This window comes from Schistocerca serialis, chromosome 1 (assembly GCF_023864345.2).
Source record: "Schistocerca serialis cubense isolate TAMUIC-IGC-003099 chromosome 1, iqSchSeri2.2, whole genome shotgun sequence".
NCBI lineage: Eukaryota > Metazoa > Arthropoda > Insecta > Orthoptera > Acrididae > Schistocerca > Schistocerca serialis.
In genome coordinates, this window is record NC_064638.1 from 371,726,180 (window position 1) to 371,752,646 (window position 26,467).

Sequence of the window (26,467 nt, forward strand, 5' to 3'; positions counted from 1 at the left end):
AACTTACGTTTTACATGAAGTTTTTGAGTTTTAACAACTTTAAAAATGACTAACATTAGATTTTCTGTAACATTTCTCTCTCTGCCTGGACATACTGCTGTGAAATTCTACTAGAATAGTTTTCATTCTTTCTTTATAATTCCTTTTTTTTTAAGTGGGCACCTGTTATTTATTTTTTGTCTCTATAGCCTATTGTACTGACACTGAGGTGAAAAAGGCTTTTTTATGTTATGGTGGATGGCATGAATCATAGACTGTACAGAATTACTATAGCAACATTATGAAAAGGACAGTAGTTACTCATCATATGGTGCAGATGCTGTCACAGATAGGCACAACAAAAAGATTGTCAAAAATAGGGCTTTTGGCCAACAAGGACTTCGTTAAAGATAGAAAACACACACACACACACACACACACACACACACACACACACACACAAATGCAAGTCACACACACATGATTTTTTTTATTGTGTGTGTGTGTGTGTGTGTGTGTGTGTGTGTGTGTGTGCGCGTGTGCGTTCTATCTCCGACGAAGACCTTGTTGGCTGACAGACCATTTTCTGACAGTCCTTTTGTTGTGTCTATCTCTGACTCAGCAGTTGCGCTATGTGGTGAGTAGCAACTATCCTTTTTATAATATTGTTACAATTCATCCTGAATTTTTTATTCCAGAATTACTTCAGGGTTGACAACCACGACAGAAGTAGTGAGTGGGGACACCACGAGGGAGGCACAGATTGTAATCCACCAATCTCACATAACCTGTTGCCACAGCAAACCCCCAAAGTTGTCTAACCTTTCCTGGTGCTCATACTTGGTCAATTCTCTGTAACAGCTGAATGATAACTGGCACAGTAATTACAATGACTGACTTCGAAACTAGGTATGGCAAGAATTGTTCAGTGAGTCGCTTCTTGAAGGTGACAGCATTCATTTCCGAATGGAAGTTACTATTGTTTTTCTTACACACCTAAATTCCGTTTACTCCGAGGAACCAAATTAGAAGAAGAGCCAGCATGCAGATTAAGTATCTGAGAACCTTTTTCTAAGGTAACTTTAAAACTGCCAGTACAATCATTCCTTTTCCAACAGGTATTCATGGAATAATTCTTATTCACCCATGTTTCATTAAGGTAATACACTGTAGAAATACCTTCTCCTCTTTTATTGTGCATCTTTATAACGGATTTGCTTTGTGCTCCTTCTATGACATTTCTTTCAATTAAAAACACTCTCCTTAACTTGTTTAAAACCAATGTATTTTAAAATTCTTTACATTGACAAAGCACTACCTTTGAAGCCAATTTGCTCAGGCATAATTGTAACAAGTTTTTGTGCTGTTGGGTATTCCTTTCTCAAATACATTTCAAACTCGGAGCACTTTACAACATTGTTATCAAAATTATCTATTTGTGTTACAGATTTCTTTCAATTTAGATGATTTTTCAGGAGTCACGAAAAATTTTCCAGAGGTTTCTGCAGCTCCAACACTTTTGTTTACTGTTCTCTGTACAGTTCTCTTGCCAACACATGCTTCTGCGGATCATTCTCGAGTCGTCAAAATGTCAAAAATAGAAGAACCGTTTTCAGATTCACATTTGAAGAAGTTATACATGATAGACGTAAACCTCTTCACCAGCTTGTGAAGAATCTACATCTACATGATTACCCTGAAATTTACAATTAAGTGCCCGGCAGAGCGTTCATAGAACCACCTTCAAGCTATTTCTATACCATTCCCCTCTCGAACAGCTCGTAGGAGATACGAACGCTTTTGTGTTTCCTTGAAGCTCTAATTTTTCTTATTTTATCATGATGAACATTCCTCCACATGTAAGTGGGTGCCGACAAAGTACTTTCACACTCTGAAGAGAAAGTTGGAGTCTGAAATTTCATGAGAAAATCCTGCCACAGCAAAAAAAAAAAAAAAACACCACCTTTGTTTTGATGATTGCCACCCCAATTCATGTATCATATCTGTGGCTGTCTCTCCCCTATTTCACGATAACACTAAATGAGCTGTCCATCTTTGAACTTTTTTGCTATGGATCCCATGCCTGACAGCAACACTCCAGTAGAGGGAGGAAGTTATCTAGTAGACCTGTTGCACTTTCTAAGTGTTCTACCAATAAATCACAGTCTTTAGTTTGCTTTCCACACAGCATTAACCATGTGATTGTTGCATTTTAAGTTATTCGTAATTGTAATTCCTAAGTATTTATCTGAATTTACACCCTTTAGAGTTGTGTGTTTTATCCTGTAAACCGAATTTAGTGGATTCCTTTTAGTACATGTGAGGCTGACTTCAGACTTTTCATTATTTAGAGTCAATTGCCACTTTTCTCATCATACAGATACCTTGTCTAAGTTGTTTTAATCTCTGATGACTTTGCAAGACAGTAAATCACCGTACCATCTGCAAACAGTTTAAGAGAGCTGCTCAGATTGTCTCCTGAATCGTTTATTAGATCAGGAACAAATGCCAGATATCACTTCCGTTTTACATGATGGTTTTCCCTCAATTACTACATTCAGTGATCTTTCTGACAGGAAATCACGAAACCACTCTCATGACTAAGACGATACTCCATAGGCATGCAATTGAATTAAAGTAGCTTGTGAGGAACTTCATGTTCATTGCCGTCACCTGACATATTCATCTGGAAAAGCACACATACACAGCTATAATGTTACAAGAAAGTAACATCAACATCTGATTGAATAATTCGATTGTTCTGTGCATGAAACTGAAACAGTGCAGTTTGCGGGAGAGAGATTCTCACAGTCTAGTTTGTAACTCTTAGCTAGCTGCTTGGAGAGAGAATGAATCTTATTGGCTGCTATCAGTTAATGGTGGGGGACATGCAGAATGACTGAAAGTAGGGCCACCTTCCAACGTGACACAAGCTATAACTTCAATATCAAAAAAGTCCCCAACGCCAATAATTCAGTAACATTGTCAGAAAATGCATTTGTGTAAACTGTCATATCATATCAATAATTCGTTGCCGCAGATAAAACTAAAATGAAAACATAGTGCAGCTCTTCCAGAACACATCAATGCAAGTCTGCTCTTCATAAAGTGAGTAACAGGCAAGTTGGAGTGAGCAGAATGAAACGGAAGATTATGCTTAAATTCCATGTGGGACATGGCAACTCTACTTCGTGCTTTCTTGCACACCTGGTGAACTGTCAATCCTAAAGTAATTTTGAACAAACTACAGCACTTATGATGATATCTGTACTTTGGTTTTCTGAAAACTGAAAATTTATGTTTTGTTGTGGACTTTCTTAATAGTAAGGTTTGGTAGTTAATGGGGTCACCTTCTTCTATTTCCATGGTAAAAGTTATTTTTGGATGACTGCTGCCAATTGCTTGTGCAAAGTATTTTAGTTGTGGAGCCTTGATAGAAAATTTTACCGGACTAATATCCATCACATGGTCATGTTTGTATGTATAAATTTTGTCATTCAATATAAAAAAAAAAAAAAAACATTGTAAGCTAAAGCAAAATCCAAAAATTCAGTTAGTTCTGTACATTCTGCAGTACTAATCTTATTATGAGCAGTTTATGTCTAATAATTTCAATAGTTTCAATATAATAGTGTGTGTATGTATGTGTCTGCTTGTGTTTCTATCGACCTGCCAGCGCTTTCGTATGGTAAGTCACATCATCTTTGTTTTTAAAAAATTTCAATAGTTTCTTTTACACAGACATTACTGTAGAGGTTTTGTATAACCAGGGGTGCTAGAGGTGCATTATTTGGTATGTGTGTATCCTTGGTTGAATTTGCAAGCTCAGAACTGTTTTTAACACCAAACCAGGTACTGAATATGTAAACAGATTTAAGTTTGTTGTTAAGAAACTTATACAAGGTTCATAGGAGAGCTTCTGTAAAGTTTGGAAGGTAGGAGACAAGATACTGGCAGAAGTAAAGCTGTGAGGACGGGGCGTGAGTCGTGCTTGGGTAGCTCAGATGGTAGAGCACTTGCCTGCGAAAGGCAAAGGTCCCGAGTTCGAGTCTCGGTCCGGCATACAGTTTTAATCTGTCAGGAAGTTTCATATCAGTGCACTCTCCGCTGCAGAGTGAAAATCTCATTCTGGAAACTTATACAATCTCTACCACAGTAATGACATGATGTTCAAAATCATCATATTTTAAGTGCATGTTTTCCACATGTATGAAAGTAATATTTTTCATTATGGCAGATTTTATTGTTTTAAATATGTAAGCTGTCCACTAGTTGTATTTATTTTTCCCATGTTTTCCTGCAGATCTGAAGATGGTCTTCACTAGAGGTAGGAAAATTTTTAGAAAACAATAATGCAAACAAAAGAATGCAAAATCAGCTGTTTTTAGTAAAATAATACAAAATCTGCAATTTGTAGAAGACATCATGAAATTTGTAATTTTGCCACAGAAAAATGTTATAAATCTGTGAATGGCATGTTACTAATATTTGTAACCATGAAAACAATCAATTATTGATAAAATTATTTAATTGGATAGATAAAAAATCTACTCACCAAGCAGTGGCAGAAAACACACACACACACACACACACACACACACACACACACACAAAAGACTGTTGTGATTAGCAAGCTTACCATATAGTTAAGACTCCCCTGGCCCGTGGTTCTGGGTGACTTTCCCAAAATCTACCCTTTTCATAGACCTCTCCAGTCCTTTTACTTCACCCTTCTTCCTTCCCCTTCAGCCATTCTGCCTGAAGAACGAGCCACTGGCTCCGTAAGCTTGCCAATCAAAACAGTCTTTTGTGTGTGTGTGTGTGTGTGTGTGTGTGTGTGTGTGTGTGTGTGTGTGTGTTTCGCTGTGGCTTGGTGAGTAGATTTTTTATCTATGCAATTAAATAATATTTGTAACTGATAGTCATTGAAAGTTAAAATTGCATTTTGACTTCTAATATCCTCTAGGCTGTGTAATATTAAATGATAGATCATTTCCTGTGCAACAAACTTTGATGTGATGAGGAACATGGCACTGATATTGACAAAAAAGATCAACAAATTTGGCAAAAGAGTTTGGCAAAAATAACATTAAAACATGGAAAAAAAGCCTCTGAAATTGCAAAAACAACACCTAATTTGGCAAAGAGACAACCAACTAAAGAAAAAACTTATTTAAGGAAGAAACTTAATAAGAAACAACATGTAATTTGAAAAAAAAATATCAAATTTGGAAAAGACACCAAATTTTGCAAAATGTGACACGCAATTTGGCAACAAACAACATTGAATTTGGAAAAAAGTCAACACTAAATTTGCAAGGGGGGGGGGGCGCACTTGGGGGAAAAAAAAAAAAAAAAAAAGAGCAACACCAATTTGTGTAGGAATAAATTAAAAACAACTGCTGTCAATATTGGAGACACACCAAATTTGGGGCAAAAAACCAAACAAGAAAACCACACAAATTTGGTCAGAATACATATAGATTTGGAGGGGGGGGGGGGGGGGGGGGGGGAATTGGCAAAATACAACACCAAATTTGGCTGATTGAAACCGTTAGTCTAAGATCCAAAATGTTTTGTGATAATAGATGGAAGTAAAAGAAATTTCTTTTTCACTTTCTGGTTTACTGTTTTATTCATGACCATACTGTGGCTTGCAAAAATAAAGCAAATAACTGGAAAGTTAATTAATGCCTTTGAATTCTGATGCCTCCTAAATAGGATACTACCACTTGCTGAAGAAGTTGTAGGAGACTACCAATGTGGGTTTAGACGCAACAGATGAACAGTGGACCACCTATTTACCCTACGTCAAACAACAGAGAAATGCTGGGAATACAATACAGACCTGCACATGATCTTCATTGACCTCAAAAAAGCCTAGACAGCATACACATGGGTACTATAATCAGAGTGCTAAAGGAATTTCAGTTTCCATCTAAAATAATGCACTTAGTGGCAATGTGGCTAGAACAAACACTCTGTAAAGTGCAGACAAGTACCAGTCTACCAGAACGGTTCGAAGTTCAAACCGGCCTCAGAGGGGTAGACGCCCTCTCCCCTATATTATTCAACCTTATGCTAGAAAAAAATAGACTGAGAATTTATGAAAACTGACCCCATTGGAATACCCCTAGACAACACGTCAATGACTCGACTGGCATACACGAATGATATAATCCTAATCAGTGGTAGTAGAAAAGAACTCAAAAGAATGGCAGGCTCGTATTGCAATATTGCCAGTAGGGCAGGCCTGCAAGTCAGTCAAGATAAGACAGAATACATGGTCCTGAGCAAGTCAGCGAGAGATGGGGACCTGCTGACGGTGGACAGTCTCCAATTCAAAAGGTCAAATACTTTCAAATGCCTTGGTAGTCTCTACAGTGATCAGAAACACTGTGAAATTGAAATAAATGCAAGAATTGTCGGAAGCAACAGAGCATGTGCTGAAGAAAAGATCTCTGTCAAGAAGTTTTAAGATCAGGCTGTACCAAAGTATGATTATGCCAGTGGTTATGTACGGTTGTGAAAGCCTCACCTTTAGAAGAATAGATGAAGGGAAACTACTTGTTTTCGGCTGAAAAATCTTCCAAAAAATATATGGTCCTGTGATAGATTCACAAACAGGAGAATGGGAAAAAAAAGAATTAAAAGAGATTTATGCACAGCCTGACATTATAAAAAGAATAAGAAGAAGAAGAAGAAGAAGGTTGACCTGGGTTGGACATGTAGCAAGGATGAATGAAGAGTGGATACCCCATGATGTGTTTCTGGAAGCTGTAGCTGGAAGGAGGTACCGGGGATGACCACGGACAAGATGGAAAGACAATATTGACAAGGACACTGAGGATATTGGACTAGGAGCAGGCGAGTGGTGGCAGAAGGCTCGCAACCAGGAATGATGGAAGAGGAGTGTGGAGCAGGCATTTGGACACTAAGGCCCAAGCCACGGATAAGTAAGTAAGTAAGAATTCTGATTTATGAGCAAATGAAATTTCCTAATACACATTACCAATGTACTACAGTATATTCTATGGAATTAGATATCTTAAATCATGGTTTTTAATAATTTATTTGTTGCTTGTAAAAAAGATAAGTTCCTCCATTAAACTAATTTTTTCATGACTTTAACAACCAAAAATAGTGAGATTATTTTAGGCTACTACAAACACAATCATTACATAAATACTTATCATACTTACACTGAAAGAATCATATATAAAGTTAAATAACAAAAAGTTGGAATTACTTACATGAACATGAATTGAATAAATCACAATAAAAAGTGGAAAAAAAGGAATCATATGAGCAGCTATGCACAAGCACCTGACTTACACTATGGGAAAAATTCTTGGAGCACTCATAATATACAACAACCATTTGTTCCAAGTACTGAATCACTGCTCAACAGGCTTACTGTTGGTCAGAAACATTGAGAAGTATTGATTAGGCTGAAAATCATGAACAGTTTCAGACACAAAGTTCCATCATCCAGTAAGAATGTCACAAGAAAAACAGTAAAGACTCAGTTAAAGGTTACTATTAATGCGATTTCCCCAAGTCATGGGTGTGGGATGGGTGGACTATTTACTCAAAAAAAGATCTGTCCCACATCTATGCAACAGGGAATCAACACAAGTCAGAATGCTAGGAGGGGGGGACATGTCTCAGATCAAAAGCAAGAACATAAACATTCACACTTAGGTACCATAGCACTGAGAGGAGTGCCTTCATGAACAGCCTGCTGGTTTACCAGTTGGGCATAACAATGCTGGGAACTGGCATATGAACTACTGTGGGTGGGGATGGAAATAAAACCACAGGAATTATAAAACTGCAGTACTAAATGGACTGTCCACTTACATAAATATAAGGCCTTCAACAATAAGAATGAAAGAGAACCATGGTGTAACACAAAAATGTTACAGTAACAATATTATGAAAAGGAAAGTCTCTACTCACCATATAGCGGAGATGCTGGGTCGCAGATAGACACAACAAAAATACTGTCACAAAAAAAGCTTTTGGCCATTAAGGTCCTTGTCAACAGTAGATCACACACACACACACACACACACACACACACACACACACACACACAAATGCAACTCGCACACACGACTGCAGTCTCAGGCAGTGTAGTTTCAGTTGCCTGAGACTGCAGTCATGTGTGAGAGTTGCATATGTGTGAGTATGTGAGTGTGAGTGTATTTTTTATGTAGGCCTTAATGACCGAAAGCTTTATTTGTGACATTCTTTTTGTTGTGCCTATCTGCGACTCAGCATCACCGCTATATGATGAGTAGCGACTTTCCTTTTTATAATATTGTTACATTCCATCCTGGATTTTCCACTGTTTGATAAATGTTACAGTAATACACACCAAAAAAACCCTTTCATAATAAAATGAAACCCAGTATCTAGTCAACAAAAATTGGGTACTCCATATAAAAACTTTATACTAAAATTTAAAAAAATGCCCTATTTAGGCAATAAAATATGTTGAGGGAGTGGTTAGATCATATAATGTAACCCCATCTGTGTCATATTGTGTGCACTTGTGCAACAGTTAAACACCATCCTGCATGGGAATGCTCCTAAAATTCTATTCAAACAGCAACACCGACTACATCAATGCACAAAATTTTATTCAAGGAACAATCAGAACTTTGGGTCACATTGATTAGATTGAAAATCCACTTCATTTGTGAATGATATATCTTATACCGCATGATTACTTTTGGAGGCCTGAAGCTCCATTGTTGGGTGCCACACACAACAACAAGAAGAGGGGTAGGACACGGTACAATGTGTTGTTAACTTTACAAGAAAAACAAGTAAATCCTCAGGTAATGGCTACTACTCACATAGCTTGGTAAGTCATGGGTGTGGGACGGAACGCCCAATTACGAAAGATGCACTTGCACTTAACAGAAATTGCCACGCTAAAGGGAGTACTGCTCCTATGGACAATTGTGACATAGATTAACACCTTAGAGTAGCAAAAACAGACACCAGCTCTGGGCTAATGAGCATGTGAAGCATTTAACCATAGGTTGTTTTTTATCGGTACTTGTTGACATGTAGTCACACACTTTTAAGTTTATATATCTCAATCTTTTATGTCCGACATCTAGTTGACTTTTGACTTCATACCTTTTAGCTCACACCATCTTCTACAACCCATGAGCACACGCATCAGATGCTCGTTAGCACAGAGCTGGCTTCTGTTTTTGCCACTCTTGGTCATTAGTGTAGCTTTGTTACATTTTATTGTCTTTATGAGAACTAGAGGCAGGTGGGTTTACATTGTACGATCTCACTGCTCTCTCTCATCCTATATTATTTCTTAAATATGGCATTTCTTCATATTAGTATACAATTTTTTGTATGCTTTACCCAATTTTTGTTGCCTAAATATTGGGTTTCATTTTAGTACGAAAGATTTTTTTCTTTCCTTCTTTTTTGGGTGTATTACAATTATATGTTTTGATTTATACTTGTTGTGGACTGGCAAGACAGCCAATCCACAGTGATGGGTAACCGAAAGGCACGCACTTAAACTCACGCAGGCTGGCGTGAGGTCTGAAACAGGATACGTAATGAATGCTATAAAGAAAAGTACGTAGCTGCTGGAATACTTAACTTTAATCCACAATTGGTGAACATTGGTCTTGTTACTGTACATGCTTCATTAGATACATAGCAAAGGATAAATGGCGCCTTGCTAGGTCGTAGCAATTGACTTAGCTGAAGGCTATGCGAACTATCGTCTCGGCAAATGAGAGCATAATTCTCATTGAACCTTTCCTAGCAAAGTCGGCTGTACAACTGGGGCGAATGCTAGTAACTCTCTCTAGACCTGCCGTGTGGCGGCGCTCGGTCTGCAATTACTGACAGTGGCGACACGCGGGTCCGACGTATACTAATGGACCGCGGCCGATTTAAAAGCTACCACCTAGCAAGTGTGGTGTCTGGCGGTGACACCACAATACTAGGGTTCTGTTTCATCCTTATTGTCCGAGTCTTATATATATGAAGTGAATGGTCCAGTTTGATTTTCTGTCCCCAACATCATTAGTTCATTTGCCAGTTGCGTGCTCCACCACACACAGCTGGTAAGACAACTACTCTCACTGCTCATGTGAAAACTGCAGATGTTTATATTTTTACTTTTGATCTGAGGCATGTCTTCTCTTTAGCATGGCAATTACTGTTGTTTCTCCTGTTGCAGTTCCAAATGTCTCCTAAGTGTGAGTGCATATTTCGTAATTGGGCTGCCCGTCCCACACCCGTGACTTACCGTATTTACTCGAATCTAAGCCGCACTCGAATCTAAGCCGCACCTGAAAAATGAGACTCGAAATCAAGGAAAAAAAATTTTCCCGAATCTAAGCTGCACCTGAAATTTGAGGCTCGAAATTCAAGAAGAGAGAAAAGTTTTAGGCCGCAACTCCAAATCGAAACAAAGTTGGTCCATTTTAATATGAGACACAATTTAGGTCGAATGAATGACGATACAACTACAGTAGTTTGGTTCAAGTCGTAAGCTTAGCAGTTAAGCTTTACAAGGTAGCCATTGCTATGCGTCAGGCGCTCCGTCCGTATTGATACAGGTACCCTTCCTTTTTCACGTGCTTCGTCTGGTTTGAATTGATTGCTTATTTTTCTTTGATCTGATAAGTGCCATTTTCTTTGTTATAGGTGTTAACATCACTCTAAGCTGAAAATGCATTACTATACTGTGTGATGCATTGTTTGTCGCATTCTGATAGTGCGTGTTCACGGCCTGTCGCCGCTCGCGGCATGGTTTGCTTTTCTGCGCGCTACCGCAGCGTAGGCAAGAGACTGCTATTTGTTGTTACTTACACTGCTGCTTTCTTTGATAATGATCAATAAGAACCAAATAATAGACTGCGTATGATAGAAGATGTTCTGAACGAGAGTTTAGCGAAAATTTTTCCCCATTGAAAATCTTTGCAGACGCCGCTTTAGTACATTACATTGCATTCTGCACAGAAATTGATCATCTTAGATTTAAAAATCTAGTCAATGGCCGTGCTTCATTTCTGACTGTATCACTATTAGCCATAAGAATAATACAAATATAAACATGACATGATATGTGTATTCTTCCGCGTTTGCTGTTGTCTCACTCTAGTTTCGTAGTTTATTAGGCAGATAGGATTTAAATGAGATAGCAGCAAACATGAAAGACTACATCGCAAAATGTTTATATTCGTATTATTCTTATGGTGAAGAGACTACCACATGTGATTCACAATTCATAAAAGTTCCTATTAGCAACCATCTCTTCTCACAGGTAGGAAAAAAATCAGAACATAAGAGTTAGCCATATTGACAAAAACCCCAAACAGTCTTGCCAGTCAGATTTTCGTAGTACATTGAAATGCTGCTACATTCGCAGATGAACAATACAGAATTTGTATTTACTTCGTTGTCTCGTTGGATAATGTATGAAAATGCAGTGGTCGAAACTCGGGGCGGAGAAAAAAGTTCGTCTTCCACCCCCCCCCCTTTTTTTTTTACTGACGCAGAGGTTTTGGCGCCAGTATTTATCTTTGTGCCTGCAAAGCAAGCCTGTGTAGCGCTACATATTTTCGACGGCAGAAGTTAGTTGTGGCGGCACCTACAAACATTTTTCAGAACTTCCGCTTACTTTGCACTCGATTCTAAGCCGCAGGCGGTTTTTTGGATTACAAAAACCGGAAAAAAAGTGCGGCTTAGTTCGAGTAAATACGGTAACAAACAATGTGAGTAGTAGCCATTACCTGAGGATTTACTTGTTTTTCTTGTAAAGTTAACAACACATTGCCCCATGTCCTACCCCTCTTCTTGTTGTGGTGTGTGGCACCTGACAATGGAGCTTCAGGCCTCCAAAAGTAATCATGCAATAAAAGATATATCATTCACAAATGAAGTGGATTTTCAATCTAATCAGTGTGACCCAAAGTTTTCATGGTTCCTTGACTAAAACTGTATGCATTGATGTAGTTGGTGTTGTTGTTTGAATAGCATTTTAGGAGCATTCCCATGCAGGATAGTGCTTAACTGATGCTCAAGCGCACACAATGTGACACGGAGTTTGTATTATTCATAACAATATCTTCCAAACTCAACAGCCAAAAGCAATTGTTTCCCCCTTTTTGTTCTGATGGTTGCCAGTTTTCCCCCCTGCTGTGCCTACTTTTCAATTTAGAGCGCAGCAGAAATATCAGTCACCTAGAGAAGAATGGAAACCTGCATTACATATCAATAGCAGCATCACTATTTCTCAGGCCCATTTGTCTTGTTCGTGGTTTTTAATCATTTCTCTTGCTATTGTCATATGTAAACACTGTTATACAAACAAAATCTTACCTGTACTAACGGATATACAAGTTGTTGCAGCTGTGGTTTGTTGACCGATGCACCCAAGAGGTCAGTCCACAGATGAATTGACTGCATGAATTGCCAATTACAGACTGCCTGTCTGTTTTCCTGCAAATTGTTTATACTTGAATGAAACTATATATTTTCACTTAATAAACGTGCACAAATGGTAACAATTTCACCATTCCTGCAATGTTACAGGCTTCTAGTTTTCTGGACATAAACATTTTCAAATCATTTCCATCTTTCAACAAGACTGAATTTTCATTTCATGAACTACTCTTTTGCTGTTATTATAATCAACAGATTGTTATAACTGCACAAACAAGCCATAAAATTTCCTCTGCTTAATGTTACACAATGCAATGTTTTGGACAGCTCAGATGAATAGATAAACACAATGAGAGCTAAAGAAAAAGCATAATGGCAAGGATCCAAATGTTTGAGATTTGTATGGCTCTGTTATTAAATTATTGGGATATTTTCAATGATCTGTATAACACCAGAAGAAATCTAGTTTGCAAAGATATGGGATAGGAAATTTGTATTAGTGAAACCACAGCCAGACAAAAGTGGACAATATAACTATCATCCAATGGACTGGAGACTGTTATTCAGTAGCTGGTTTCCCTTTTGTACAGGCTTAAGAAGTATGTAAAGAAAATCTGAGTGAAACTGGAATCTTTTACAACATAACTGCGTTAACCTTTCCAATTAGCTTAAAGACAATAAGATGAAAAGTTAACGAGATAAAAAGTTTCCAAGCTTGTTCAACTATACAAAACAATCAACAGAGAAACAATCAAGAGACATACAATGTTTTAACTTCTAGAACATCCACCAGCAATAGAAATATAACTGAATATATACCAATGAGGATGCCATTCTAACAACTGCTACCTTTAGAACACTACATTAGCCACTAATGCAGAAAAATGTAAGAAACCTGTCATAACGCAAAAGAAGGTTAGTTGTTGAAAGTAGCAATTACAGCAAGACATGAAAGAAGTGGTAATTTATTATGGTGTGTTCCTGAGCAACTGTTGCAGTTGCATCTGGTAAGATTATGGGAGAAGTACGCGAGTAAGTCAGTCATAGTCATAGCACTGGTTGAAAGCTATGTAAATAGAATTGCTTCTTCAGATTATAAAGAAATTTCCCACAACTATGCAACTGCAACCTCATTGCAACTGATCTGCATAATCTTTCTCATCACTGTGCTCAACTACAATAAAGGAAAATACACTTAAACTGTTTTAAGATGTTCCCAAATTTTTGCTAATGTGCTTCAACAGCATGTGTCCAGATATTCAGATAAAATTATCATTACATCAAAAATAAAGATCTGACTGTAACCAAAATGTGTCAATACAACATAAGACAACTGAAATAAATGACAGTACATTCAGAGATGAAGAAATAAAAAAATTATCAGGCTCATTTGCTTATTACCAAAAAGTAGGCAGAATGTTCCATTCACAGTTCATGGAACACTACATGATAGCAACTTTAGTAAGTATCAAAACCTGTAGCAGCTAATACCTTGAGATGGACTGATCAGGAAAGCACTGTCTATAAAAAAAAAAAAAAATCAGCTATCTAGATTTAGGTTTCAGCCTGGTAAATAATTTTATCTTCTCACAAACATTCAGTTTACAATCAATCATCCTCAGCATTCATTAGATCAGCAGTTAACAAAACAAGACTAGCTTTATCAGGTAATATACAGAATTCAATGACATAAATTATAAAAGAAATCTAAATTTACACACACACACACACACACACACACACACACACACACACACACACAGAGAGAGAGAGAGAGAGAGAGAGAGAGAGAGAGAGAGAGAGAGAGAGAGAGAGAATTCAGTCAACTAAAATTAAATCATTTTGAGCTCACTGAACAAGCATAATTCACCAGTCACACACAATTTAATAATTCTGAATAGGTATATTGTTTCTGGAAACAAATGGAGCCAAGTTATCTGAAAATTATATAGCAAATGATCTCAACTGCACCTTACTACGACAATAATTATGAGGCATATTAATTTATAGATTGTGCAAATGACTTACACATGCTGACAGTACAGAAATTATTTCTGAGAGCAGTACTATGACCAAAGTGAGTCAATCTAAGCAAAATGCATCGATTTTTCACATTCTTCTGTGTATATTATGGTACTGAATTAGTCAACTATTCTGATTTCAGACGAAAGAAAAAACATATTTCGTAAAATGGCTAGATGACATTAAAGGCCACAGTTCCTAAATTTGTCCTTTCACAGATAACAAGTACCATTTACAATTATAAACTATGAAATTTCCTGGCAGATTAAAACTGTGTGCCCGACCGAGACTCGAACTCGGGACCTTTGCCTTTTGCGGGCACACAGTTTAATCTGCCAGGAAGTTTCATATCAGCGCACACTCCGCTGCAGAGTGAAAATCTCATTCTAGAATTATAAAGTATTTTTCTTAATTGTATTTAGTTCTGACAGAGCCCAATGCTAATATGATAGAAAGATCAAAGTAACTTTTCTCTGAACATTCAATAGTTAGAAATCAGTATATTTACCTTTTTCTGAACAGTAATAGCATTTCTAAGGTGAATAGCAAGCTGACGAATGTAGAGGAAAACGTGGTAGTATGAAATGTTTTCATCTAAATTATACAGCTCGGTGAGTGATCGTCTCATGAAATTAACTGCAGGCAATGTGTTTGGTGAGACAAATTTTGAGTTTTTTATGAATGCCATGTACATCATCTGAAACAAGAAAACGATGCAGATATTTATGTATTCCACCAACAATACAGAAACATTTTGCTTCTTCTTCTGCACTCATAGTGAATATAAAGGAACATTTATGTAAATACTTAATTGTGAGAACTATACTACAGTATTATATTAATGTAGGTTGCAGGTATAGTGTTTTATTATTTGTAATATCTTACACATTATGATTTTCTCTTATAATATTTAACATTCAAGTAATCAAAATAAATAAAAACCATGTACTTCAATTCAATTCAGCAAATAATCACAAGATATTACAGCGAGGCTCTGGGCAACGTGTATTTGGCGTAGACAATTAAATTTCTATTTGCATGTGCAGCTCATTCCGCAATATATTGGGGCAGCGGGGCACAACAGAAATACATGATGTAATGATTTCAGATTATCCTACTAATTAAATTCCCAAAACAACAACATTATTTTTATCATTTTGAAATCCCACCACAATTTATTTTCCTCTTTCATGATAATAGATTTTTTATGTCAACCAGCTAGTTTCATATGGTGGCATTCAGCCTTGTTTTAACCATATGAGCTATAAAAACTCTGACAATGTACAACTTATCATTATCAGGTGATTCCTCCTCCCTTCTCATTGTCTTGTAACTATGATGATGTCTGGCAGTGATGCCATGAGCTGACTGGTACAAGTGTACCATATGAGCTGGCCACATAAGCCGATAGTGGGCCTGCAGTAGCCATTTTGGTGTCTACCTACACTGGCATTCAACAGTGAACTCCGTGTGCTTTGTGTAGCAAATAGTGCTATTTGTTGGACTGTGTTTTGTTTAATATTTAGACTTTGTCTCTATCTGCCGCAGCTGACTCTAGCTTGGAGATGGACTGATAGGTTTTTCCACTCCTCTTACTATCTTTTCTTTCACAGCCTAAAATAATTTTATCCATTTCCAGTTCAATATCGGCTTATTTATTTCATGTGTTTATACTCAACTGTATGTGGAAATAGCCACTGACAGTTTGCACAAAACCTACATTTCTGGTGACTCTCTGCTACGAAAATATTTGAACACAGTGATGAGGGATGTAAAAAATGTCCCATTTATATAGTCATAATCAATTTCTAGTGACACCAATGAGCTAATATCTAACAACATTGATACAATGCAAAATTTGTATTCTTTCTTTGCTATATTACAGTCTCTCTCTCTCTCTCTCTCTCTCTCTCTTTTTTTCCTATCTCAACATACAAGAGAATCCCAAAAGAAACTGAACTCATTTTTTGACAGTCAGAGCTTTTGTAGTTCCACATTTTGCCACTAGGAGCACATGGAGCAAATATTCTCATCAGAAAGCAGAGTGCTGCCACTGAAGGATGTCAAAACAAGTGAGTTTATAGTGAAAATTGCTTTGTGTGACTGTCGCTTTCGCAATTGCTCATGTTCCTGAACAGTGTGTGGCGGTGAAATTCTGGTTTTTGCTCAAAAAAAGTGGAACAGAAACTTCTGAAATGTTAAAATGGCTTACAAGGACATCGATATGGGGAAAACTCAAGTGTCTGAGCAGTTTACCCTTTTCAGAAATGGTGAAATGTCAGTTGATGACAAACCTCATTCTAATCATCCTTTCATGGCCCGAACACTTGATAATGTTGAAAACATTCGTGCAATCATCAACGAAGATCAATGACAGACTACTGAACAAATTGTGGAGCTGTCAGGAGTGACATGGAGTTAAGTGCATGAATTGTGACGGAAGATTTAGGAATGAAAAAGAGTGGCTACCAAATTCATGCCATGACTGCTGCACAAAGACAAGGTCACATGAAAGCATGCTGTGCTTTGAAAGAAGAGTCTCAATGTGCTATAAATTTAAAAAAAAAAAAATTATCAAAGGTGAAGAAACTTGGTGCTATGCTTACAATCCTGAATCACAGTGTCAATCAATCCAGTGCAAGACTTCAAGAAAGCTTGTCAAGTGAAGTCAAACATAAAAAATGCTGATTTGCTTTTTTTAAATGAGAGATTAACCAAGTTCTCTACTTGGAAGTTTTGAAAAAAGATTGCACAACAGTGTGTGGTGGGAGCAGCCTGATTTGTGGTAGTTGGACAACTGGCTTTTTCATCAAGACAATGCCAGTGCCCACACAGTCCTGTCTGTATGACAATTCTTGACTACAAGTGGTATGACCCTCATTCCTCACCCATCCTTGACCTGTGTGACTTTTTTTTCCCCCCTAGAATGAAAAGACACACTAAAGGAAAGCATTCTGCTGATGATGCTAAGGTGAAAAAAAAAAAAAAAATTACGGAGTCAATGGCATCATATAGAAAGAGTTAACAATATTAGAAATGGCAATCATAACAGAACAGTAAATAGAAGCCTGCACTACCCTGTTACATTTTTTCAGTAAGACAAGGTGAAATAAAATAGCTGTAAAAAATATATGATTTTTTGTAATTACAATTGTTGTCTATTCTTTATTTCATGAACAAAAATCTGATAAGCTGTAAAGGGGAAAAAAAAGAAAGAAAAAAAAACTTATTCACTAGAAACAAACAGGGCATGATAAAGTTTGTAAGACAAGACTACAGCTAGTGGAGGGAGAAAACCAATTTTGGAGGGTAAAAAAAGCACAATTTATTCCTATTCTGTCTTGTGCTTGCATATGAGTTTGCTCTAGTACTGTCAATATTTAACATTTGGCCAACAGGATTATTCATTTTCATTAGCAGTTTAATTATTAGTAGTTTTACAGGGACAAGAGGGCAGCCTTGGGCTGCAGAATACTCGAGGGTGCGAAAAAGTGCCAGAATGTTTCTTCATATTAGCTGCTATTATATGTGTATATCTTGGAAATTAGAATAATTTCAAGAGATTAATAAATTAATTTTATGAACAGAGAAACAATATTTTATCTATTTGTTACTGATGTACAGATTGCCTAACAGGAAAAAGTGGACACAACCGAATTAAGTAATGTTTAGCACGACCTGCAACTAGAAAAATCAACAGTTCCAATAACCAAACTAGTTGGTCAGATGGCGGAAATGTTCCAGAAAACATTTCTTTTCACCACTGTCCTAAAGCAGTAGGCAAAATCAAAATTTCATCAGTGCGGATTCAATATCAGGTCAAGTTCCTGAAATTACCCTAGCACAGACAGAGGTAGCACAAACTGTTTGCCAATTATCAAATCAAGTTGCTGAAATTACCCAAGGCCAAAGAAGTGTAGCAGATGCTGTCAACAAATTCCCATCATATTTCCACTGAGCAGGAATGAATTTTAATGGAGCGGTTTGAAGCACATAGATGTCAACTACCCAAGAAATTGTCTAAATAGACTTCTGAGAAGGGTAAACAAACTGTCACAATAATTGACACACAATTTAATGAACGTGAAGAAAAAGCTAAGGAACAACTTAAGTCATATAAAGCAGAAACTGAAAATAAAATTAAAGACACATTGACTAGCACCTTGACTGAAGTTTGGTCTGAACAAGAAGCCTATATAGAGCACGTCCAGATGGAACTTAAAGGTTTAAGAAAAACTGTAGTGCCAGATTTTGCTGAACAGTGTTATGCCATTCCAGAAGAGAAAAAAAAACTCACTTAAAAAGAAAACTGTGGACATGTAAGAAAATGTATACAATAAGAAATCACTCACACATAGAAATGACACAATGTGCCAGTTTATGTTGAGTTACAATAAAACACAGCACTTGCAATACCCTCAGCTCAAATTCCCGTTGAACAAACATGCGGGCTGCCCTGAAGGTAACGTCAGCATTACTAGAAGAAAATCTAATATGGCACATGCAATTCCTGACTTTTTACTTGACACATGCAGCATGCACCGTGTCATACTGATTCACTCATTCGGGGTGTACTGTCCCCAGGGTTGCCACAAGTTTCCCAAAGTGAAATTCCCTGACAATTCTTTTATTTGCTGATACAGATTTAGCATTTTTCCCTGGTAAATTTTTGAGATCTGAAGGGTAAGTAAACAGGTAAGCTGACAATAAATATAAGGACTTCTGTATTTCCGAAAGTGTTATATAGTCTAGTTTCAAATGAAGAAAGAGTTATCATCTCCTTTACAAAATTTTTGATCTGAAAAGAAAGTTTTCAGTTAAAGGATCTCTGATTTTATTAATTAGTTTACTCAAACCTTAAATTACGAGCAAGTTTTTGTTCTTTTCTCCATTCAGGGTTTATGAAGTTTCCAGACGAGGTAATGCGTAACCTTGGACAAGAAATATAAACGAATATGTTGTATAACATAACATTGATGTTTCAAAAATAAGAATGGCAGCACTAGAGCCTGCAGAATGACATTGTCTCTACCAAATAATACTGAGTATTTTGTCAACCAATAGAAAGCCAAACAAACAATTAAAATCAATCACAGAAAACAGCCAAAACTCCTGTGTGGAAGAAGCTCATTCTTCGTCAATTCCACTCAGCTCAGTGGCCCTCTCAGCGAGAATCTGTGACCTTTTGGCCCTCTGTCCATTAACTTGGTGGATGATAGACCTCTTCCAACTAGCTCTCTCGGCTTCTTCATTTTCTTCACACTGTTTCTGCCTTAAAGCCTTGTCATGCTGATCCCAAGCAATGTGATAGTCCAAAATCATTCTCTTGTTAACATCAATCTTGAAGACTCCAGCAGCCAATTCCAGGTCTTCATATACTTCACATGTGGCTACCAGTGATTTGGTTGACTATCATACACTCTTCATCATTAATGTAAAAACCTTGCTCTACATAGCAATAGCTCTGACCATGGCTCAGAATGAGACTCTTTTAAAGAAAGGTATACAAGTGCTGACAGGTGGTATCACCATCCAATAAATATTTCCAAGTGAATGTGTCTCATCTCACTTATCTTGAAGTTTGTGCAGAGATCCAAAAATTCTTGCTTAGCATGCAGTTTTACAAATTCTTTCTCAACTTTGTCATAGCCCTTAGTACTCAAACAACTCTGCAAAGAGAATGTCTGCAAAGTATTTGAGATTCTAGTCTTGTTAACTCTTAGACTGCTATTTATCACAGCCGGATCAGTAAAGCTTGTGTATCTAGAAATGCTACACTATGTGATCAAAAGTATCCGGACATCCGCAAAAACATACGTTTCGAAAATTAGGTGCTTTGTGCTGTTACCTATTGCCAGGTACTCCATATCAGCAACCTCAGTAGTCATTAGACATCGTGAGGGAGCAGAATGGGGTGCTCTGTGGAATTCACGGACTTGGAATGTGGTCAGGTTATTGGATGTCACTTGCGTCATACGTCTGTACACGAGATTTCCACACTTCTAAACATCCACTTTTTCCGATGTGCTAGTGAAGTGGAAACGTGAAGGGACACATACATCACAAAGGCATACAAGCCGACCTTGTCTGTTGACTCACAGAGGCCGCCGACAGTTGAAGAGGGACATAATGTGTAATAGGCAGACATCTATCCAGACCATCACACAGGAATTCCAAACTGCATCAGGATCCACTGCAAGTACTATGACAGTTAGGCAGGAGGTAAGAAAACTTGAATTTCATGATTGAGCGGCTGCTCATAAGCCACACATCATGCCGGTAAATGCTAAACAACACCTCGCTTGGTGTAAGGAGCATAAACATTGGACAATTGAACAGTGAAAAACCTTGTGTGTGTAGTGACGAATCATGGTACACAGTGTGGTGATCCGACGGCAGGGTGTGGGTATGGCGAATGCCCAGTGAACACCATATGCCAGGGTGTGTAGTGTCAACAGTAAAATTCGGAGGCATTGGTGTTAAGGTGTGGTCGTGTTCTTCTTGAAGGGGGGCTTTCACCCTTTGTTGTTTTGTAGGGCACTATCACAGCACAGGCCTACATTGATGTTTTAAGCACCTTTTGCTTCCATCTGTTGAAGAGCAATTCAGGGAAGGCAATTGCATCTTTCAACACGATCAAGCACCTGCTCATAATGCACAGTCTGTGGCGGAGTGGTTGCATGACAGTAACATCCCTGTAATAGCCTGGCCTGCACAGAGTCTTGAATTGAATCCTATAGATCACCTTTGGGAATGTTTTGGAACGCCGATTTCATGCCTGGCCTCACCGACCGACATCGATACCTCTCCTCAGTGCAGCGCTCCTTGACCAATGGACTGCCATTCCCCAAGAAACCTCCCAGCACCTGATTGAAAATATGCCTGTGAAAGTGGAAGCTGTCATCAAGGCTAAGGGTGGGCCAACACCATATTGAATTCCAGCATTACCAATGGAGGGCACCACAAACTTTAAGTCATTTTCAGCCAGGTGTCAGGATACTTTTGATCACATAGTGTAAGGAGGAGGTTTGAGCACGTTTTGATCACAAAGCCCTGCCTCTTGCGGAAATCCAGTTCTGTGAGATCAGTTATTCATGCCCACAGTCACAAGTCACCAACAGTGTGTTGTTGAATTGAGACCGCATTGATAAATCCGTGCAATGGATAACGTGTGTGAATACTCTGAGATACAAACAAACCACTCCCCACACCTCCCCGTCACTCTCACCAGCAACTGCTTGGCTAGCAGCAAGCAGTGGTGGCAGTGCTGACTGCAAACTGAAGGGGGCGGTGGGGACAGGAGAAACGGTAGGAAGGACGGAATTGGGAGGGTCACATGAAACCCAGCAGCTACTCAGCTGTGCCCAGCCAGTGATGTTGTCTATTGTCTCCAAACAAACATTTTCATCCATTGGCGCAAAAATGAGATTTTCCAGTGTATTTTTTTCTGAATTTCCCTTCTTTCCCTGAAATGTCTGAAATTTCTTGATTTCCAGAACTTATGGCAACACTGGTCTCACTCACGAGTGGAGAAAGATCACATTCCTTAGCCAGTACATCCAAGGTGATGCTGCTCTTTGGACCATGAAGGCAGCAAAATCTTGCGACAGTTACAAAGGCTCTGAATGTGCTTTCCTTGCTAATTACAAGTCTACAGGTATTCAGGAAAGAATCTGAAAAGAGTTATTTAATCCAGAACCACTGATCTAAAAAAAAGCAATCTCAGAAAGTATTTTTGAAAAGTATATTAATAAAATCAAGTATTGAGATAAACCACTCTCAAATAGGGATATTGTACAAGTACTCAAGGCTAAGTTGCCCATCAAATTAAAAGAAAAATTGGTTAATGTCCTGGTGATCAACTTGGATGAGTTAATGTCAGGGTTCAAATGACATTATATAAATAGATGGGAAAGCTGGACCAAGTAATGTACATCACAACAGGAACAAGCTGGCATTTTGAACAAATATTTAATAAGGTACTAATAATGGATCAGTGACAATCTTGGCAATGGCCATCATGGGTTCTGTGAAGAAGAGCAGACAAATTTATCATGTTAGCCTTACAACAGCAGACTACCAAGATCACCACACACTGACAAAAGGAAGTCGCAACAACAGCAGATAACCAGTACAGGCCCAGTTATCAGAATTCAATGGCAGGATCACAGGCAGGAGCAGAAATGAAACAGCTGGACTCCAGATATGAAGTGGAAGAGATTTATAACTTTTCTACCATTTCTGAACCAAGAAACTAGGGCGACCACATTAATCCCTAGAATGATGGTTAAAGGGAGGAATGGGGGCAGTGATAATAATGTAAACATGCTGACAGGAGTGACATACATGGGAAGTTAGATCAAGAACTGAATGAATGTACTAGTCATCCTGTGAAAGCAAGTATCACTATTGGCTATTCAAGAACATGTGGGATTGCTTTGGATACCACTGCAGCCATGAATGTGCTGTCTACTAATTTGTATAAGAGAGTATGTGAATCTATCAAAGTACCTACTTTATAATAGAAGGAAACATTCCACGTGGGAAAAATTATATATAAAAACAAAGATGAGGTGACTTACCGAACGAAAGCGCTGGCAGGTCGATAGACACACAAACAAACACAAACATACACACAAAATTCAAGCTTTCGCAACAAACTGTTGCCTCATCAGGAAAGAGGGAAGGAGAGGGGAAGACGAAAGGAAGTGGGTTTTAGGGGAGAGGGTAAGGAGACATTCCAATCCCGGGAGCGGAAAGACTTACCTTAGGGGGAAAAAAGGACAGGTATACACTCGCGCACACGCACATATCCATCCACACATACAGACACAAGCAGACATATTTAAAGACCAAATATGTCTGCTTGTGTCTGTATGTGTGGATGGATATGTGCGTGTGTGCGAGTGTATACCTGTCCTTTTTTCCCCCTAAGGTAAGCCTTTCTGCTCCCGGGATTGGAATGACTCCTTACTCTCTCCCCTAAAACCCACTTCCTTTCGTCTTCCCCTCTCCTTCCCTCTTTCCTCATGAGGCAACAGTTTGTTGCGAAAGCTTGAATTTTGTGTGTATGTTTGTGTTTGTTTGTGTGTCTATCGACCTGCCAGCGCTTTCGTTCGGTAAGTCACCTCATCTTTGTTTTTATATATAAAGTACCTACTTTGTCAGTTATGACTTGCAAATCCTGGGACAACTGGTACCAGGTCAAAAAACGTAAAGATAGAGGCCCATTTGTTTTTAAGGCTAGAAAATGTAGCTATTCAAAGCACATTTCTAGTAACAGATAACATCATAGTTGATTGTATTTGAGGAATCGACTTCCTGATTGTGAGGGGCACTACAATAGCATGACTTCTCCTCAGGAAAACATAATATTAAAGTCGATGGGCAGGATGTAATTGTGGATTTATTGCAAATGGATGCTGCTCATGGTAATTTTACCAAGACATTAAGTTGATAATCATTAGTAATGAGGATGACAGTCACCACACACTGCAGCCTGAGTTCTAGCCCACGTATTTTTGACCAAGTAATTAACAAAGTTAATGAATCTCACTATCTAAATGCTAGCCAGCAATCCAAACTGAAATGCCCTCTATTTAAGTACAGAAATGTCCTGAAGAATAACCTGGGACAATTCATTCTTATGAATATCAGCTTGATGTATTTCCACATCAAATATATATTCATACCTCATACTACATATACTGGGTGAAGATATTCAATAATTATTTTTTTAGCATAGTTGTAGTCAATTATGTATAAATAAGGACATTGTTATGTTGCTATGAAGTGCTAAGAACAACTTGAACTCTGAAAGTTGTAATGTGTACTTTATAGACTGTGAATGTAAATACTCAAAGTGATTGCTTTGCAGGATATAAGTAATAGCATATATTTATGATGTTGTTGGATAGATAAAAAATCTACTGACCAAGCAGCAGCAGAACACATATATAACAGGTATTACGTATACAAGCTTCTGGCAGAAGGATTAAAGGGGAAAAAAGAGGAGTGAAGGAAAAGGACTGGTGTGGTTTAGGAAAAGGGACAGAGTTTGGAAAAATCACCCAGGACCTCGGGTCAGGGTGTTCCTTTCCTGGTATTGCTAGGTAAAGTTGTGGAAGAGGTACAATTCTGATCCTCCGCCACACACCGTCAGGTGGCTTGCGGAGTATGGATGTAGATGTAGACTTACCAGATGTGATGAGAAAGAAAGACTGATTGTTGGAGACCATATTGGGTGAGATCTGAAAACGTGAGAGCTTAAAGGTGAAAGATAGGATATCTGCAGATGTAATATTTTATACCCATTTGTTCTCCCGCCACCACATGGTGAGCAGATTTTTTTTTTTTTTTATCTATCCAATTCATGATGTTTTCAAAAATTGATTGTTTTTGTTGATATAGCATATATTTATGTTGTGACCCAACATAAAAGTGTATGATAATCACAAAGAACTTTTCCAATTAAGGTAATTGTGGTATGTGAAAGTGTGCATATCAGTGTAGCTGTAAGTAAGTCTATTTTGTGAACATGATGTTAATTTTAGTGGTCAGCAAGCAATTGTCATGAACTACAGAACATTAGTAGAACTACTAACATATGTACACATATATTTATTTTCCTGCATGCTGCAATTTTAAGAATCTCCTTGATAACAAAGTATGACTTGCATTGAATGCATAGAAGTCACTTTCTGCTGATACAGTAAGTGGTAGGATTTTAGGACCCAGTTTATTTCTTTATGTTGATCATGTTTAAAAAATTGATAAACCAGAAGTAATGCTCAACAGAAACCTATATATGAGAAAGCAATTGGCTGAGTTTTGAACACTGCAATTTATGCACATTACCTTGTGTTTAGGTAGTGTATAATTAGATTTCTTGTCTGTGATATTGATGTTTTAACCAGTTTGAGAAACACAATGAGGTGGCAAAAAATTTTTGAGCCTCAGTGCATGACCTTTATACAATAGACTGGTATGTAAATGGGCCACGCAGGGCTAAGCAGGTACAATGTTCCTTTCATGGTATTGCTAGGTAAAGTTGTGAAAGAGGTATAATTCTGATGTAGCAAAGGTGCTATTTCCTAGATCAGTTTAGGTTAGTTGTTACTATGATGAGACTTTGCATTATAAGTAGATAGCCATTCATGTAGCCTGATTTTCACATGTGATTTGGGAGCTGTGGTCTCGAATATCTCGTATTCTGAGGATGCAGTTTGAGCTGTACTCACAGACTGACAATACATATGTGGTGTCACCGCCAGACACCACACTTGCTAGGTGGTAGCTTAAATCGGCCGCGGTCCATTTAGTACATGTCGGACCCGCGTGTCGCCACTGTGTGATCGCAGACCTAGCGCCACCACAAGGCAGGTCTCGAGAGACGATATAGCACTCGCCCCAGTTGTACGAGGAGATTGCTCGCGACCATACGGACGAAGCCTTCCTCTCATTTGCCGAGAGCCAGTTAGAATAGCCTTCTGCTAAGTCCATGGCTACGACCTTGCAAGGCGCCATTAGCCTTACCTACTTTGAGAGTTATAGTATAAATGTCTCAAGAAGAATGCTGTAGTCATCAAATAATAAAGTTAAGTATAAAGCAGCTACGTACTTTTCTTGCTACCATTCAATAGTTATCCTGTTCCAGAATTGACGCCCGTCGGCGTGAGTGTGTACGCGTGCCTTTCTATCGGCTACCCGTCACTGTGGACTGGCTGCCTTGTCAGTCCACTTCAACATACATATGCAACACTGACAGATCAGAATGTCTATGAACTTGAAGCCACCATAAACAGCAGTACGTGAAAAGAAACAACGTAATGCAAGCTTAAAATCATTGACACAGATGGTGTGTGTAAATCATATAATTGTGTGTGTAATGAATGCTGTTGTCTCCATGAACATGAATTTTGGCAGTGCCAAATGGAATGAGCACAAACATTCCACACTAAGATTTGGAAAAGAATAATGAGGCTGTGAATGTAACTGCTGTGAGGCTGACAGACTGTATTGT

The 26,467-nt window shown here is 38.1% G+C and overlaps 1 protein-coding gene across 1 annotated transcript in view; it reads right to left on the bottom strand.

Annotated features, from left to right (window-relative positions):
* LOC126470620 (nucleolar complex protein 2 homolog) overlaps window positions 1-26,467 on the bottom strand; it is a 160,892-nt gene that overhangs the window by 58,307 nt on the left and 76,118 nt on the right. Inside the window, exons 7-8 of the mRNA XM_050098583.1 lie at window positions 14,954-15,142; window positions 12,361-12,480 (exon numbers count right to left, since the gene is read on the bottom strand). Coding sequence (XP_049954540.1) covers window positions 12,361-12,480; window positions 14,954-15,142 — 309 coding nt within the window. The remainder of the gene's footprint in view (window positions 1-12,360; window positions 12,481-14,953; window positions 15,143-26,467) is intronic.